The following is a 19,625-nucleotide window of genomic DNA, read 5'->3' on the forward strand; positions in this document are numbered from 1 at the left end:
GATAAAATGTACAGTATAATGCAAAGCTAAAACTAATACTTTTCCCTGGCACTGAATTGCAACTGTTTTGTTGTGAGCATTAATCACATAAACAAACAACGTGCGTGCGCGCGCGCGCACGCACGCACGCACGCACGCACGCACGCACGCACGCACGCACGCACGCACGCACGCACGCACGCACCATCCTTATGTCTTGTCAAAACAATCTTAATCTCAATTATAGGCAAAAGAATATAACGGCAAAGTGTTTCATGTGGAGGAGGAAGGAAGGCACTGGAGCAACTCAGCAGGGTGCAAGTAAAAAATGACAACGTTTCGATGTATCGGTCACATCTTCGTCAGGTCATGACGAAGATGTGACCGATATATCGAAACGTTGTCATTCTTTACTTGCACCCTGCGGATTAAAAAGGCTTAAACTGTCTGAGTTGCTCGAGTGCCTTCCTTCCTCTTGCTACCAGTCCTCAGGGACAAATTAGCCATTGGGCCAGTGGGGCCGTGGCCCAGGGGCCCTTGGCTCTCAGGGGCCCTTCAGGGAAATTGGACCGTCAGGTACTAGATTTGACACCCTGAAATGGGCTCCTGGGGCCCTTCATTTGGCCATTTATTTTGTTAAATTTAGGTAAAAAAGGTGATAAAAACACTGAAAAACATAAAAATGTCGCACTCACGCGCGCCCTGCAAAGATTACCGGCCCAGGGGCCCTCGTGGGGTTAATCCGTCCCTGCCAGTCCTGCCTCTGAGATGCACCAGACCAGCCTACCACAGGCTTGAGGCGTGGTGGAACTCCCTTTTACTTAATCCGTGTGGAGCTTTAGTAAATGATGGACACTAGAGTTTTTTTTTTTTTTACCAAACGGATGTTTGTGATATCTTATGATAATCCCAGACAGTGCATGTCCATCATTTACTAAAGCTCATGGATGGATTTGACTACAACACTAACAAACTCAAGTACCTGTTCTTTGGTTTGGACGAGCTGACTCAAGGTGCTGGCCGCTTCCTCCCGGGCCAACCTCATTTCCTGCCTGAGCTCGTGGTTTCTCCCCGTCAGCTGGTCGACCTGCGCCTTGAGGTGGAGGCTGACATCAGCCAGCCCACCTGAGTTTTTGATTTCTATCGCCTGAGATGTGGGAAGAAGAGAAGGGGAGGTGAACTGGTGTCAGAATAGTTTGTCTGTGTGCTAAAACCTATGTACATTCTGTGTGCTAAATAAAACCTGAAGATGATGGCTATGAATTAGGGATGGTCCGATCAGGTTTTTTGGGGCCGATCCCGATCACCGATTGTCTTTCTCACGATCGGCCGATACTGATATGGCCGATACCGATCTTGTGCGTAAGAGGCAAATTTGAATATTTCCAAAATTATTATAATTACCGGTATGTCAAAACTCACTGTCAAAACTGTCCCTGTGTGTGGGGTCCTCCCCACACACAGGGGCGAATGTTTAGGCTGTCACAAAAATGCAAAATGAAATGACACTATATATCTGATTGACATTTATATCACTTAAATAGTGTAAAAGATCGGTTTCTCTAGATAGGGTAAATTGCCGATCACATATAGGGTAAATTGCCGATCACCGATCGGAGTGAATATTGGCCGATACGGCCGATCTCCGATCGGTGGCTGATTATCGGAGTATCTCTACTGTGAATTGTAGAGCAATACTGATTTTTGGCTCTGATGCTGATCCAGATAGTTTCTATTAGTTTCTATTTGAGAATATTTATATACTGATTAGCAAACAAATAAATACAAATAACTTAAATCAATTTTATTTAACCATTTAAATCAATTCAAAAATGAAGAAAAGGTCACTGGTAGATCTTCTATTTTTGAAAATTGGATAGAAATCTGTACACATCGACTGCATAATAATAATAATAATAATGGTTGATGTACTGTATAAATAATAATGGTCTGGCTCTAATGAATTGTTTCCCTTACATTGACCAGCCTCTCCAGGCTGGGGATGAGCACGGATTGAGACGGAGATGACACTTGGTTGACCCTCATGGTCTTAAGGATATCTGTCAGCGCGGCCTCCAGGTCAGTTTTCACTTTTGACAGCTCATCCACTATGGAGACACGGGAGCAGGATAGGAGGGGGGGAACAGTGACTCGTCAAACCTCAAACATCTCGCCCTCGAGGCACTGCACGAGTCACATCACGACACATAATATCGTGAGCGGACCTGGAGGGTCTGTTCGGGGTTGTGTTTTAACCCATTTTGGGCGGGAACCCCTTTTGGTGTTTCAAGCATTATGTTATACTTTAGCTATTGAAAAATAGCAGATCTACAAGCTCATAGCGCGCCACCGAGTGGCGCGCTATGAACTTGTAGGTCTGCTATTTTTTTTAAATCTTTGAATAGGTATATATAGAGGGTATGCGCATGCATAAAGTGAATGGCAGATCGACTGGCAAATCGAGTGGCAAAGTGAGTGACAAAGTGAATTTAATGTTGTTCAAAGTCATTTAATGCAATCAAATAGGGCTTTTCTGTGTGGATGTATGGGGCTGTCAAGTCCAGAAAGTAGTTTTTTGCCACTCAGCAGGCGTTCCCGCATAACTTCCTGGTTTGACGATGATGTCACGCGCATACCCTCTATTCTTTCAGAGCGAACTTTTTATTTTATTTCGACGTCAGGCCCAAATGGGTTAAAGGGTGGGTTTTTTACAATGACATTCTTGAGGGGCCACCGCTGCCCCTGGGGGGACTGCCACAGTACTTACATTTGACCTGCAACTGAGCTGACATGGCGCGCTGAAGCTCCAGTTCTATCTCTTTATTGTTCACTTCCATCTGAAAGTATTCATTCTGCAGAAAAACAAACATTCATCACTGGGCGGGTTTTGGGCGAGTTTTGCTTTTTTTTTCCCCTGACAGGAAAGCGAAGACAGGCAAGGCAGGACACGGCACGCAACACGCTCTCCAGCTGCTAAACGAGCCAGGAGGGACTTATTTGTTTGACCATGTGGTCGGCCGCATTAACCAGTAAGCTCCCGGTGGTGCACCTTGTGCATCATTAAGGTGATTATGACAATTATGATGACCGTGTGTAAATGTTGACAGAGTTTAAGCTCAGCCTAATTCAGTCTTTTGAATATATATATAAGAGAGCATCCAGCTCTATCGTAAAATGTGTTTCTTCTGACATTCACTCCTACCCCACAAGGCAAAGACATGATTTTGAATTACCTTTTTGTCGCACTTCCAAACATCAATCTTTCATCAAATTTAGAGGCCCTCTTCTATGGAATTCCCTAGATGCTTCACTTAAATCCTCATTATCCTTGCCAATATTCAAAAAACATCTAAAGAAATATCTTATTTCTTCCTCTCTGTAGATTACATGATTTACTTTGATGTGTTATATTTTCTTTTGTGTGTTTGTTGTTTGTATTGTTTATTTCCCTTTTTTGTGCAGTCTGTGTTTTTTATTTCTTTATTGCACAGCTGCCCCCCTTTGCCAAACTTTTGTATTGTTCTTAATTGAACTTTTAATCTGTTTTAAATCAATGACCTCTTCCATACAGGAAAGGATTCCAAATAAGCCAGCTGGCTTCTTCCTTTCCTTGCATTGTATTTTTGTTCTTTGATATGTATCGTCTATATTTTGTACTACGTGCTAAATAAATAAACCTAAACCTAAAGAGATAAACGGCCACCATCAATGCAAAGCAGAACGGTACTTTCTTTCAACAAATAAAGGGTTTGGTTCTCATCCACGCTGAAATGAATCCGGTTATCGTGTACTTGTCTGTAGCTGACCTTGCGTCTGAGGTCCTCCTCCACAAAGCTGGTCCTCTGCTGAACTGAGCGGCTAGGCCGGGCATCGTCCTCCAGCAGTGAGCTGGACACAGTCACTCCTAAGGAGAGGAGACGTAAGGGGCATGTTACAGTTGGGTGCCACCGATATTGTCCCTTATCATTTGACCCATTTAGGCCTGACCTCAAAATTTAAAAAAATCCTTCTAAATCCTCCAGTTTTCTGAAATAAATATTTTCACGATTTTTCAAAAATAGCAGACCTACAAGCTCGTAGCGCGCCACTCGGTGGCGCGCTACGAGCTTGTAGATCTGCTATTTTTCAATAGCTAAATTATAACATAATGTTTAAAACACCAAAAGGGGTTTTGCGCAGATCACGCAAACCTCAGCTAAAAGAAAAGGACAATATCGATGGCTTCCAACTGTAGTTTGTAATAATATTTGTTTAGGCCTGGCCAGAATATAGTTACAACACCACATACTGTATGGAAATGTTCAAATGTATACTAATTCACACTAAGTGTTGTTATTTATTTTATTTTATACAGCTATTGCGTTGTTAAATCTGGAGTTGTGGTCTCCACACACACACACACACACACACACACACACACACACACACACACACACACACACACACACACACACACACACACACACACACACACACACACACACACACACACACACACACACACACACACACACACACACACACACACACACACACACACACACACACACACACACACACACACACACACACACACACACACACACACACACACACACACACACACACGCTGGAGACAGACAGTGTGGATCTCGGGTGTCTAACCATTGGCATATTTTCTGGGAGTGTCCTGTCCAGTGATTAAGACCTTCTGGGCAGAATTTCATAGATCAATAAATAAAATGTTTGGTACAAATTTGTCCTTAGTAGTTTACTACATTATTTTTGGGACATGCTTCTCGAAGCCCCCACCATAAAATAATGGATAGATATAGTAAATGAAAAATAATTATTAAAAAAAAACGAAGAAATGTTAATTGAAAATGTATGTAACATGATTATAGATGTCCTTAAATAAAGAATATAAAAACACACACTGTATTAGTAAGGGTTGTAAAACAATAAGATTAGATTAAAAGAAATACGGTAATGAGTTAAGTGCAGTTAAAACTGTGTTGAGAGTGTTTTATGTGTACACATTAATCTAAAAAAGATATACGGTAATAGCACTTGACAGTGCAACTATTTCACTTTTGTGACTACATTAGATGTGTGTTATTTTGGAGATTCAATATATTTTATTTGAAATGGCTTAAATGCTCATTTTCTGCACTATTGATACCAGACTCGCTCTCTCTCAACAGCAGGACTGCTGTTTAGAAATACTTCCACACCAACGTGTTTTTCTTTTGCACAACTTACCCCCGGTGTGGGATAATTTAATCTTGTAATAAAGCTCATATGTTCCCATTCTACAATCTTCACAGATTTTGTCAAGATTAGACCTGAGAACAGATTCTACAAAATATCTTCCAAATCATGACAGTTTTCTGAAAATCCTATATTTCTATATCAGTGGTTCTCAAACTTTTTCATGTCAAGGACCCCTGAATGTGTTTGGCCGCGACCCCCCCATCTCAAAATAATAGTTGTACCGGAAGTAAGGATTTGAGTTAAAAAAAACATCAAAAATAGCAGATCTACAAGCTCGTAGTGCGGCACTCGGTGCCGCGCTACGAGCTTGTAGATCTGCTATTTTTCAACACGTAAACGGGTTAAAAGCTAATGCGACATCAGGTCTAAATGGGTTAAATGGTATGTAGTAATTGAGAAAGCCATGTGGTGTATAATCATTTTAATATATTGTAATCTTCTCACCACTGATTTTAATATAAGCCCAACTTATCCCAAACTTTGCTCATTTTACTTCATAGTCACAATCTGAACAAATACAATGGTACCCAGCCAGAGTCAGACAGACTAAACATCACATCTGCTCATCTGTATAACCTTGTGCTATAAATAACTAGCATGAACACAACTATATGATCCAGTCAAAACCATCATGGCTGCTACTGTATAACGTTAAGATCAACCTATCATTTCTACTGCACCATATGCACAGCACTGCATATTATTTTGGTGGGGGACGTAACAACTACAAATAAACAACTACAAATAAAGGTAAGAAAGCCTTCTAGCATGGAATTCTCCTTTAACCCATTCTGGGCGGGAACCCCTTTTGGTGTTAGCATTATGTTATGCTTTAGCTGTTGAAAAATAGCAGATCTACAGAAAACAGAAAACTGTCAGGATGTAGAAGACATTTTTAGAATCTGATCTCAGGTCAAAATGGATTTAAGGAGAAAGACATGATTTGATATAAGAAATGTAAATAAATAATAATAGGTGTCATGCGTTACCTCTCTCCTTCACCATTCGTCTGATCTGTTTCTTCATCTCCAACCTCTCCTCTTCCAGCCATTGGATCTGTACAAGTTCAGGCGGAGAGGTCAAGTATGAGCGGAGAGGTCAAGTTTGAGAGGTCAAGTATGAGCGGAGAGGTCAAGTTTGAGAGGTCAAGTATGAGCGGAGAGGTCAAGTTTGTAAATTTAAGGATAATTAACCCCTGAAGCTCCCATCACTCTTGATGTTACCTCTTTGGTGAGGACCTGATTCTCTGCTCTGTACTGCCGCTGTCTGAGTTCCTTGGACCGCTTAAACTCCGTCAGATCCACTTCTTCTCTGGGCTCCAGACCTGGGGTATTGAATTCAATTCAATTCATTAATGTATTGTCGTCATGGTCACACATAAGAACATTTTAACCCATTAAGGACTGGAACGCAACTGTGTCACTGAGTGCCGCACTATGAGCTTGTAGATCTGTTATTTTTGAATAGTTGTGAAAATGTGTGCAATTCTTTGAATATATATTCTTTCAAACGTTTTTTAACTCATATCTTCGTGGGGGGCCTGGAACAACATATTTTCAGATGGGGTCGGCGGCCAATTACATAAAATGTTTGGGGTCCTTGACATGAAATAGTTTGAGCACCACCGATATAGAAACAGGTTTTTCAGAAAACTATTTTCAACTGAATACAATATGAGTCACTATAAATTTGACTTGACAAAAAAAGAAACAACAAGCTGACCTAGCCTTTCTCTGAAGTCCTCGTTTTCATCCATCAGGTCGTTCATCCGCATCTCCAGCTGATTGATCTCTTTGGTCATGTTCTCCACGTTGCGGTCACGGAGCCTTATTTGGTTTTTGCACTGCTTGATCTCTGCAATGGCTGCCTCCAGTCCGTCAGTGCCCTGTGGCGTAAAGTTACCCACAGACTAGAGTCAACAGGGTTCCTGCTTTGTCATCGACTGAAGGTGTTTTGCGGGACATTTGTTTGCCGTTTGGCGTGACATGAAGGATAATCAAATCTAATTAATTGCATTTTTATAGCGCTTTTCCAAGTGCTCAAAGCGCTTTACAAAGGTTCATTCATTCATACATTGGGAGGTGAAGTGCCGAACAGTCGACGCCAGCGTCCTCACTTCCCACATTCACACACCAATGGTGGCAAGCTCACACCGATCGACTCATTGGAGGCAATGTAGGGTTCAGTGTCTTGCCCAAGGACACTTCGACATGTGGACAGGAGGAGCCGGGATTCGAACCGCCGACCCAGGGATCATTGGACGACCTGCTCTACCTTCTGAGCCACAGCCACAGCCTTCAGCCTTCTGAGCCACAGCCACAGCCAAATCTAAGTCTTTGTGGACACAGATTGGAGTCAATCAAACCAGAGCCATACAGTCTTTCAATGGCTCTCTTTCAAAATAGAAGTGTAATAGGAGAACAATAGACGAGGCGATGTCCCTCCACATTATCGTGTATTATCGTGCTCATACCATGAGCACTTGCCAAATAAAGTTAAAAAAAACACAGGCTGTGTTTATCTCCCACAATAACAACTGAAATTAAAAGGCTAATGTAAATATTGTAGGTTAACTAACCCCCAACGCCTCATTCCTAGGGAATGAGATCTTTGATTTTTTTTTTGGCTAAAATGTAAAAACACAAATAAACCTTTGATGAAAGCCTGCTTTGTACATTAATGAGAGACAGATGAGAGAGAGAGAGAGAGCATGAAAATTAAAAAAGCTAAACACAAGTTGACAAAAATCACGGGAGATATCATCGCCTTTATTTATACTCTGGGGTAAAATTGAGGGCAAGCCCTCATTTTCAATGTAGCCGAGGTTAAATTACAATACCAATCAAATTACATCCATTACATTGTAAAATCAGGGTAAATTACAAAGGGACTTTAACCCATTTAGGCATGAACTCGAAATTTAAAAAAAATCTTCCAAATCCTCCAGTTTTCTGAAATAAATAGATTTTTCAAAAATAGCAGACCTACAAGCTCGTAGCGCGCCACTCGGTGGCGCGCTACGAGCTTGTAGATCTGCTATTTTTCAATAGCTAAATTACAACATAATGTTTAAAACACCAAAAGGGGTTCCCGCCCAAAATGGGTTAAATCACTAGAGCGAGTCTGATGGGTGCTATTGTTCAGTTCCAGCATGGAGCAAATATAGGCAGGGAGCATCCCAGCAATGGCTTTATATAAAAATAGGTGCCAGTGTTTACGCCGCCTCTCAGTCAGAGAGGATAAACCTGAGTTCACATAAAGTGCACAGTGGTGGTTAGCATAATTAGATGGTAGACGGTTGTCTAGGCGCTTTTAAAGGGATGGAGCAGCAGACCTATAAATCATGTCACCATCATCCAGGAACGAGAGGAAAGTGGCCTCAAATATATATATATATATATTTTTACTGTAATTGGGAAAACATAATTTGTTGCTGTACAGAAAACCACGTTTTTGTCTTAGTTTAGAACAGTGGTTCCCAAACTGTGGTGCGTGCACCCCTTGTGGTGCGCGAGCGCCTTCTAGGGGGTGCGCGATATGAAAAGTCTAATGGTGGTGCTATGTCTATGGTTTTAAATATATTAACATATTATGCCAATATATGGCAAGTAATGCAGAATATAGCCTATGCTGCATATATTATGCCATATTCAGGTTCATATATGTGGATAAAAAGGAAATATATGTCTCTATATAGCTTATGCAATTTATATTTCCATGTGGGGGGGTGCATCGGCTAGGTCGGGAGGTTACAGGGGGTGCATGGCCAAAAAGGTTTGGGAACCGCTGGTTTAGAGACAAGCTCAACTATTATGGTATTTAAAAGAAAGTTTGTCATCAAGCCAGATGCCAGAGCCGCTTGCTGATGTTATAAGTACTCTTATCAAAATCAATGTTCAAAGCCCTAGAAAACAACACAAATTTAGTTTTGCTTGCGTTTAGAACAAGTCTTATAAGCCATATAAATCGATTGATAATTGCACTTAATTGATTTTTAAATTAAGATCGTGCCATCGTGTTTGGTGCCAGAAGAGACAAAGAGAGAGAAAAGGGTGACAGTGCATGCAGACAGTGATAGAGTGGAGGACAGAGAGGTGTGTGTGTGTGTGGGTGAAGCACTTTGAGCTGCATGTCATGAAAGGTGCTATACAAATAAAGTTGTATTATTATAATACTCACACTCTCATACATCCTCAAGTGGTTCAGGGTCTCGCTGAGCTCTATGTCCTTCTCCTTGGCGTCGGCCTCCGCCAGCTCGGCTGTTCGCTCCGCCTCCATGGCCCGGGTCTCTGCCACCAGCAGATTAGACTGCATCTCCTCCATCTTCCTCTGTTGGACGGTTAACGTCAGGCCTGGGGGGAGAGCGGAGGACATCCATGCATCTTAAACCATAGTGCTTTGTTTCAATAGCTAATACTAGCCACTACTTCCTATCAGCCAAATAAATTATGCAAAGTCAAGATGCTTGATTGGCTGCCACTGCAATGAAGTACCGGTAGGTCAGTTTATTGAAATTAATGCCAATGGGGCCGCCCGCTGGCCTAGCGGTCCAGGCGCATACCACACACATAGGCTCTAATGCAGCCCGACAGCTCGTTGCGGGTTCGAGCCCCGGCCCTCATTCCCCGTCTCTCTCTCCCTGTTTCCTATCTAAACAGGGATGATGAAGCCCTGATGAAGACCGTATAGGTCGAAACATGTCGGTTCAATAAAGTTTTCCTCCTTTTAACATTAAGTGTGCCCGGATCTCCTCTTTGTTCTATATCGATGTGTTATCCCGATTGATCCCTGCAGGAGCACCTTTTTACTAAACCTGCACACCTCCTGAGCACCTGGTTGCCTCCTTGCCTCTGCCTAGAGGCTGAAACATGTTGCTGACCTACCTCCCATACTGTAGTCCAATAAATACTTTTTAACTGCAAGAGAGAATTATTTTGTCAAGAGTTCCAACACATAACAAAGATGTTATGTTAGGAGAGAGGTGTTTAAAAGTGAAATCCTCCAAAGTCGCCCGTCCCTCCTCATGAACCAGAAACCCATTAAAATACTGCAATATACTGTAAAACAACATGTGAGATGCCAGAGAGTTAACAATATCCAGTCCTTCCCATCCTTTTGGTGAGCACTTTTACAGGGATCCTCCCTATGTTCCCCGGGTCTACGTTCCTCAGAGTTAAGCCAATATGTTTTGGGGAGTGCTCGTTTTTGTCTACTCGACAAAAGCCTCGAGGATCAGCCAAGCAAGCCGCCAGGCGAGCGAGAGTGCAGCGTAGCGTGTGTCGTCAGAGTCGGCAAGCCATGGCGGATGGAATAGGTTGTGTGAACCAAAACAAGCACTCCCTCTGTGTGTCCAGCTGGGGGAACATAGGACCCTGGGAACACAGCAGGTACGCTCCCTACCATAGATGGAAAAAAATAGATGCCTCATTGGCCGCTGCACTTCATTTGGAACGATGTCGGTGGAAGCCAAGTGGAAGTGCGGACGGCACGCTGCTTTGCTGCCAATCAAGTGACAAGTGACAAGTACTGGCCAATCACAGCGCGTCTTTTCCGGGACTTATCAATTAAATCCTCCAGTTTTCTGAAATAAATATTTTCACGATTTTTCAAAAATAGCAGACCTACAAGCTCGTAGCGCGCCACTCGGTGGCGCGCTACGAGCTTGTAGATCTGCTATTTTTCAATAGCTAAATTATATATATATATATAAAGTATGATCTATTGATGATATGATATACTGTATATAATAGAATACAGCATATACATATGTATAAATATATATGACTTACACTATTACATTTAATTATCTACTTAATTTCTCTGAAGTGAATGATTTTATTTAAGTTTATACCATGTTGGTATGTACTGACGTCAAGTGATGACGTTGAATGACCAGTAATAAAGGGGTAGGGTTATATACGTTTTTATTTTTACTTCTCCCTACTCCTTTTCGAACATGTAAAGAATAGAAGAATTATAATACTTGCGGCCAGTGAGGCTTGTTTTTGTTTTTTTGTGAATATTATTTTATTTGTTCTATATTTTGTCTAATTGTATCATGTTCGGAATAAAGTTTTTCATTCATTCATTCATTTATTCATCAATCCAAGGGAGGTTTATTGGCATGAGAAAACAAACGTGCCTCTGACTGGCCCACCGAATGTCCCCCTCTGTGGAGTCTTCAGTGAGACGCAAGCTTCCGCTCATGCTTCCACTATGCTTCACAAGGACTCTCGGGAAAGCTTCCAGGACAAACGCATATTATTAGCTGCCTCAACTGCTGCTAAGAAAACAATTATCAAAAACTGGTTTGAACCGACTGTTAACTTGAAGAGAAATTTGATTAATTGCTTTTCTGATATTTATTTACTGGAGCGTTCTACTGCCAAGATGAATGGCGCCAGAGCGGACACTGTGGACAACTGGTCCAAAGCTCTTGACGCAGTTCAATTAATGATTTAATTGATATGACGTTGTGACCAACGGTTTGCCTTTGGCTCCCTTGTCTGTATCTGTAGCCCTTGTACTGTACACACACTTATTTGTCCTGTCTCGTCCTTGTCTGTGTTTGTTTGTGTTTGTCTCGTACTGGTCTGTAGTGTCTGTATGTTTTGTATTTGTTATGTTGTTTTTCCCCTTTTTTTCTTTTATTATATTTAGCTGACTCATGAGTTTTTCAAGTTACAGTATATTTATGAATATTATATATTATATGAATATGTTTTTGTCTTTAACGGTTCTTTTTTTTCCTCCATTCCCCCCCCCCCCCCCTTTTATTGTCTTCGTTTCATTGTTTTAGCTGTCCCTGTGTAAGGCCACCTATGTGCATTGGTGATTTACATGTTTGTTTTGTTAGAAAATATAAAATAAAATAAAAAATTGATAAAAAAAAAAACAAGGACTCTCGGGAAAGCTTGCCTACTCTCAAGAAGCACACGCCCCAGAGCCGAAGGAGGAGTCTACCTTTAGCACACACCCCAGAGCCGAAGGAGGAGTCTACCTTTAGCACACGCCCCAGAGCCGAAGGAGGAGTCTACCTTTAGCACACGCCCCAGAGCCGAAGGAGGAGTCTACCTTTAGCACACGCCCCAGCGCCGAAGGAGGAGTCTACCTTTAGCACACGCCCCAGAGCCGAAGGAGGAGTCTACCTTTAGCACACGCCCCAGCGCCGAAGGAGGAGTCTACCTTTAGCACACGCCCCAGCGCCGAAGGAGGAGTCTACCTTTAGCACACGCCCCAGAGCCGAAGGAGGAGTCTACCTTTAGCACACGCCCCAGAGCCGAAGGAGGAGTCTACCTTTAGCACACGCCCCAGAGCCGAAGGAGGAGTCTACCTTTAGCACACGCCCCAGAGCCGAAGGAGGAGTCTACCTTTAGCACACGCCCCAGCGCCGAAGGAGGAGTCTACCTTTAGCACACGCCCCAGAGCCGAAGGAGGAGTCTACCTTTAGCACACGCCCCAGCGCCGAAGGAGGAGTCTACCTTTAGCACACGCCCCAGAGCCGAAAGAGGAGTCTACCTTTAGCACACGCCCCAGAGCCGAAGGAGGAGTCTACCTTTAGCACACGCCCCAGAGCCGAAGGAGGAGTCTACCTTTAGCACACGCCCCAGCGCCGAAGGAGGAGTCTACCTTTAGCACACGCCCCAGCGCCGAAGGAGGAGTCTACCTTTAGCACACGCCCCAGAGCCGAAGGAGGAGTCTACCTTTAGCACACGCCCCAGCGCCGAAGGAGGAGTCTACCTTTAGCACACGCCCCAGAGCCGAAGGAGGCGTCTACCTTTAGCACACGCCCCAGCGCCGAAGGAGGAGTCTACCTTTAGCACACGCCCCAGCGCCGAAGGAGGAGTCTACCTTTAGCACACGCCCCAGAGCCGAAGGAGGCGTCTACCTTTAGCACACGCCCCAGAGCCGAAGGAGGCGTCTACCTTTAGCACACGCCCCAGCGCCGAAGGAGGAGTCTACCTTTAGCACACGCCCCAGAGCCGAAGGAGGCGTCTACCTTTAGCACACGCCCCAGAGCCGAAGGAGGAGTCTACCTTTAGCACACGCCCCAGAGCCGAAGGAGGCGTCTACCTTTAGCACACGCCCCAGCGCCGAAGGAGGCGTCTACCTTTTTATGTCTATGCTCCCTATACACCAGTGGTTCAAAACATTTCGTGTCAAGCACCCCCAAAAATACATTTATTAGGCCACGGACCCCCCATTTGAAAACATATGCCAGTGACCCCGATAAGGGAGGATTTTTACGGCTCTAGCAGTTTTTCCGAATCATATTAATTTCATGGACCCCCAGTTTCACACGCATTATGCTACGGACCCCCGATTTAATGGCATTTCTATCTCCGGTACCCCAATTTATATTGTAAAACCACTGTTAATTTAACTCTGAGAGTGTACAAATGGAACCAAATGGACCCGTTAGGGTCCATTTGGTTCCATTTGTACACTCTCAGAGTTACAGACACATAAGGGTCCATTTGTTTCCTAACTATCTCTAGCTAGGTACCCCCTGGAACTCCCTCAAGTACCCCCAGGGGTCCCCGGACCCCACTTTGGGAACCCATGCCCTACACCACTCACCTCTGTCCCTCTTAATGGGCTTCTTCAGCTCTTCCAGGAGCATTGTGTTCTTGTCCATGTCCTCCGTGTGCTGTTCCACCTTCTCACTTAGCATCTTGATTTGATCATCCCTCTCCTGGACTGCCTGGTGGTAGAGAGAGACAGATCAAACACTCACTACGTCATCACCACATGCGAGCATGACCAATCATATATAATACAGAACGGGAGCGCGTGCAAGCAAAGGAAGTGTCAATGGATAGAAAAAAACCACAGCAAAACAACAGGTGTGTGTTAAGACAGAGGAAACTTACGGCACAGAGTTCATAAATGACCTGGAGTCACATGGCGCAGACGGTTGAGGACAGAAGAAAAGGAGAAGGTGATGAAAGGGCTCAGAAGATGAAGAGAAAAAAGAGCAGGAAACAAATTGACAGACACGCTACTGCCCACAAGGACACACAGGCCCATAAACGTGCACGGATGCACACCCCCACACACAAACACCCCGCACACGCACACACACACACACACACACACGCACGCACACGCACCTGCTGCAGAGCAATAATCATGCTTTTGTCTGAGTCCATTTGGGCTGAGCGAAGCCTGTCTCTGAGCTCGCGAACGGTCTGTTGGTACTCCACGACTTCTTCATCTTTAGCAGCAAACAGGCTCTGCAGGGGTGACATGATATATTAGAAAGGTGACATGATATATTAGAAAGGTGACATGATCTATTAGAAAGCTGACATAATATATTAGAAAGAGGAAAATAAATCCGGCCTCACTTTGTCCTCGTATCCAAAGCTATAGATATATAGTATAACAACGACAGATCACTATTGATCTAAATTTGCATGAAGACAAATTAAGACAAACTTTTATCAGGATCCTTAAAGCCATGATGCCCAGCTTTTGCTAGACTCCTTTAGGGCTGCAATTATTATTTTCTTAGCGATTATTCTAGCAATTATTTTTTAGAATTCTGATTAACTAACTACTTAAGCTCTATTTTATACTCTATCCTATAATGGTGTCAGCTAATTAACCCATTCTGACCTGAGATCAGATTCTAAAAATGTCTTCTACATCCTGGCAGTTTTCTGAAAAAGCTATGTTTCTATGTCAGTCGTCAGTCATTTTTCAAAAATAGCAGACCTACAAGCTCATAGCGCGCCACTCGGTGGCGCGCTATGAGCTTGTAGATCTGCTATTTTTCAATAGCTAAAGCATAACATAATGCTAACACCAAAAGGGGTTCCCGCCCAAAATGGGTTAAGACAAACTGCCATTCTCTCTTGAATGCAGATATCCGTGAAGGTATGATTCTCCTTGTCTGCTCTGCTGATCTAGGATTTCAAGCTCATTTTGACGTTTCTGTGCAAGTCCTACTGGATAAGACCATCAGCTAAACAGGTACATTGTGAAACCAAGTCAAATGAAATGAATGTGTTTTGAAATAATGTCTACCTTCCACTCCTCCACCTTGGTGTTGACCAAGACCATGACCTGGTCATCTTCCTCTGACCTGCTGTGCATCTGCTCCGATAACTCTCTGACCTGCAGATGGGACACACACACTTATGATAGGAACATGGACATGCATGCACAGTCAGGCGCTCATACACATGCAATGGCACGGATGTTTCACTGATGCTTTGGGGCAGGACACCTGTGTCTCTGTACTGTGTGCACCTTCAAGGCACACAGACATGTACAGTTGACACATTATGCTCACACCCACAAATGCATGTAAACACCCACCAGCACGTGTGATGAAAGGGCACAGTGGATGAAGAGAAACAGGGTGAAGGTAGTCACTAGGCAGCTAAAAACACAAGGCCACAAGGAGTCAAGGACACACACCACTGGCAAGTCTCTCTCTATGCACGCACGCACGCACGCACGCACGCACGCACGCACGCAGACCGTTATCATACCATTAAATCGGCGAAATCATCCGTTATCATCACCATCGAATGGGGCCAGTATGGCCATACTGGCCGACATTTCCAACTCTTGTCGGCGCATGGAAACTAGGGGCTACTAATATATACTATTCTCTGCCTATCGGGACGTAACTCGGACGGCGCCGAGTCGGGTCTGGTGGCCGTCGCAACGCTCGGCACGGCGACTCGCTCGACTAGCGCCTCGCTCGACGGTGCCTCACGTGGCTCAAGGCCACCAGACACGGCGCGCCTCCGTCAGGACATCAGTGACATTATCACCCGTCACAATCGGTTATAATGACATACTGAAACAGTATGGTGATGATAACGGATGATTTTGCCGATTTAATGGTATGATAACGGTCGAATGGGGTGGACAGAGACACACACAGGTAATATAGCACAATTGGGGAGCACAAAGCTTATCATCACAAACCTGTATCTTTGCTTGGTCCCTTTCCTTCCTGAGCTGGTCCATGATGGAGTCGGTCTGCTGCACCACGATCTTCATCTTGTTGTACTCGTCCGTCATCCTGTCCATGTCCACCACCGACTCCTCCAGGTTCTGTCGCATCTGTTCGTTCTGCGTCCTCAGCTCCAAGGCTTCGTCCTCCGCACGCTGTCGGAAACGGACACGTACAGTGACATGGCTTTGATATGAACTTGGCCAATTACTAGTTACAGAATCTGGCAGTGTGCTCAGTGCATCAACATGTGCCCATTAAAGGGGAAAACCACCCATTTTCAACATTTTACTATGTCATTAATATACCTTAGAGCTGTTGTGTGGAAATAATAAAAAAATGTCCCCCTATTATGTGTTTCCTAGAACTGTAATTATGAAAATAATCTTTTTTTTCAGACCTCTAGTTCGAATGGGGGGAACTTTTTTTATTATTTCCACACAACAGCTCTAAGGTATATTAATGACATAGTAAAATGTTGAAAATGAGTGGAATGCCCCTTTAAATATGGCTACGTGTAGTAGATAGATGGATATCTTCATTATCCCACAGGGGAAAATCAGTAAATCCTTATCCTCACCACAGATGATCATATACACAGTACACACACACTGTTACTGTATAATAGTACAGTACATCCCATCCACTGGCATGCAGGTTCATGTGGGTGTTGTTTAGTTGCATTGTAATCTTGTTATTGCTTGCTTTTGTTGAGTGTCTTCACACTGCATTTTTTTTGCATACGTTTTCCTGTTCTTTTCTGTTCTTGTATTCGATTGGATCGAGTTCCTCCTAACGTTGTTTACAAAGTGCTCTATAAATAAAGCGTACTAATATGTATTATTATTATTATTATGTACCGTGTTGGGGGAGGCATACTATGGTCTAATATATAGCATTGGTTCGACATGCGTCCTCACCTTGGACTAGCGCCTGCTCCCGTGCTTGCGGTTATGGGTTAGGGTTTGAGGTGGGTTGTCGTGTTTCGGAACCAATGACTTGTCGGACCAAACACATGCACTCCCGTGTTGGAAGCTATGTGCTAAATTGTTACGTTGTTTCGAGATAAGCCGAGGCAAAACCCCTCTTTTCCGTTATGGACCCACTAGTGAGGGAGACGGCCAAATACCTGCAGGTCCTCCATGCACTGGTACAGTTCACGGTTGGCTGAGATGAGCCTTTGTTGGGTCTCACTGCTCTCGTCCCTGGCGGACAGAGGCTCCTTCTGGGCCAGCTCTCTGTGGTAGAAGTCGACATCCTGCTGTAGCTGCTCGTTCTGGCCGGCCACAGGAAGGACAGAGCAGAGGTGAAGTTAGCCTATTTAGGCCTGACCTCAAAATTAAAAAAGAAATCTTCTAAATCCTCCAGTTTTCTGAAATAAGTATTTTCACTATTTTTCAAAAATAGCAGACCTACAAGCTCATAGCGCGCCACCGAGTGGCACGCTATGAGCTTGTAGATCTGCTATTTTTCAATAGCTAAATAGGCCTATCTCACAGCCCGCTTTTCACGCCCACTTCCGGTAAATAGTGGTGTCTTTAACATTAGCATTTACACGTTTTTTTCTCTGGAGAATCTAAGTACATTTTCTAATGTAAAAATGTGACAGACCAATATTATTATGAAGCAAACAAGATGGTAAATCAGCTCGAACAGATAGAACAAACCTTACCTTGAGAAAACAAAAGTTGTAGACTTCTTAAATTACCTCTGTTAACATGTAGCGTCTATGGAGTGACGTCACTCTATCACCACTAACCCCAAAAGGGGGCGGGGAAATTCTGTGAGATAGGCTTATTATAACATAATGTTTAAAACACCAAAAGGGGTTTCCGTCCCAGAATGGGTTAGAGGAGAGAGGCTGAACCCAGTTGGCGTCATCTAAAAGACTGCACCACAATATCTAGGACTAGGCCAGTGGTTCCCTTTTTCAAGGACCTCCGTCACTCAGAAACTGTACAAAATGAACCAAATTATGGACTGTTATGGGTCCATTTGGTTGCATTTGTAAACTCTCAGAGTTAGAGACCTGTAAAGGTCCATTTGGAACCCCAGCCGCCTTTTTTTTAGGGACTCAGACTGCTGCACTTTTTAAGGTCATGAACCGTCTGTCCCCTGTGTGGTACAGGACAACCCCTCTGAAGTTGTATCTAACCGTAGGGGCATTTTGAATAGACTTCTGTAGGCAAAGAACATAATTTTGCTTTGCCTCACTCACCGTCTCCCTGAAATACACCAAAATAAGGTATATTTAAATTCCATTTGTAGACTGCAGATGACTGATGATGAGGTTAAATTAAACAAACTATCCTTTTTGTGATTAAAAACATGACAGCGGGTATTATCGTACAAATGTTTTTGAATGGCATCTTTGACCAAGTTCAGTCAGACTGTGACAGTCGTATAAACACACAGAAGCAGCTACTAGATGGTGCTTCACAACATCTCTAAAATGTGTCTAAACACAACCTAATTGTACTACAGTTCAAATACTACCCGATGGATTGGAGACTTACTTCAGAAATCTTACAAATACTTCTAAACTCGCTACACTGACTGCCTCTTACCTTTTTCTTAAGCTTTTTATTCTACATTGGCGGAACAGAGATGAGAAAGAGATGAAAGGAGATGAAAGGAAAAGATTAATAGGGACAGCACAATGACTGCAGTGAAAGGTGACAGTGGGTAGGTACAGTGACAGTACAGTAAAGGAAGGCACAGTGACAGACTACAGTAGTACAGTACATCACCCAAAGACAACACAGAGCTTCGTCATGACAGTATCTGCGGGTATTAGCAAACGTAATTCAATATATTTTTAAGAACCTTTCACTATATTATTATTATGCCACTTTGAGTTCAAACTGGTTACATCAGTATCTTTAAAGGGTGGTTCAAACCAAATAAACATGTTTGTCACATGTTTTCAGAATGCAAATGTAGTCTTGTGATGAGATCAGTCCACATACACAACAGTTTGAGTTGTGTAGATACAGCTGTAATTCATGAAAGTGAACCAACCCAAAAACAACAAACATAAAAACGATCGTTTTCGGTTGATTAACTTCCATTCCTTTCTTGTTGCGGTCCTTGATTACATCCGCCCCACAGACAGAAATCCCACGAGCGCCAAAACACGTTTGTGTAATATTTAGCCGTGCAACCCCACTTCACCTTATTGCATCAATATGCAAATGTAAAATACAAAATCAATCTTTTCTAAATGGATTCATCACCGTCCAATACTTTTGACTAACACCATGGGCTCCATTTTCGTCACTGCTAAACCCATTATCCCTAAACTTCTTTGCTCTTTTCTTTTTTACTATTTTGCAAAACATTTTTGAATAGTTAAAATGGCCAGTCTACAAGCTCACAACGTGTCAATGTAGATTGGCTATAGTTGAACTATTCAAAA

General features: G+C 43.3%; 1 protein-coding gene across 1 annotated transcript in view; it reads right to left on the reverse strand.

The window, feature by feature from the left end:
* cep290 (centrosomal protein 290) overlaps nt 1-19,625 on the reverse strand; it is a 74,242-nt gene that overhangs the window by 47,251 nt on the left and 7,366 nt on the right. The window contains exons 7-19 of the mRNA XM_079502132.1: nt 17,337-17,483; nt 16,180-16,362; nt 15,265-15,354; nt 14,346-14,468; nt 13,813-13,936; nt 9,412-9,584; nt 6,955-7,117; nt 6,456-6,556; nt 6,222-6,288; nt 3,786-3,883; nt 2,747-2,831; nt 1,957-2,087; nt 962-1,126 (exon numbers count right to left, since the gene is read on the reverse strand). Of these exons, the coding sequence (XP_079358258.1) occupies nt 962-1,126; nt 1,957-2,087; nt 2,747-2,831; nt 3,786-3,883; nt 6,222-6,288; nt 6,456-6,556; nt 6,955-7,117; nt 9,412-9,584; nt 13,813-13,936; nt 14,346-14,468; nt 15,265-15,354; nt 16,180-16,362; nt 17,337-17,483 (1,650 nt within the window). The remainder of the gene's footprint in view (nt 1-961; nt 1,127-1,956; nt 2,088-2,746; nt 2,832-3,785; nt 3,884-6,221; nt 6,289-6,455; nt 6,557-6,954; nt 7,118-9,411; nt 9,585-13,812; nt 13,937-14,345; nt 14,469-15,264; nt 15,355-16,179; nt 16,363-17,336; nt 17,484-19,625) is intronic.

Source organism: Electrona antarctica (genome assembly GCF_951216825.1).
Source record: "Electrona antarctica genome assembly, chromosome: 5".
NCBI classification, from domain to species: domain Eukaryota; kingdom Metazoa; phylum Chordata; class Actinopteri; order Myctophiformes; family Myctophidae; genus Electrona; species Electrona antarctica.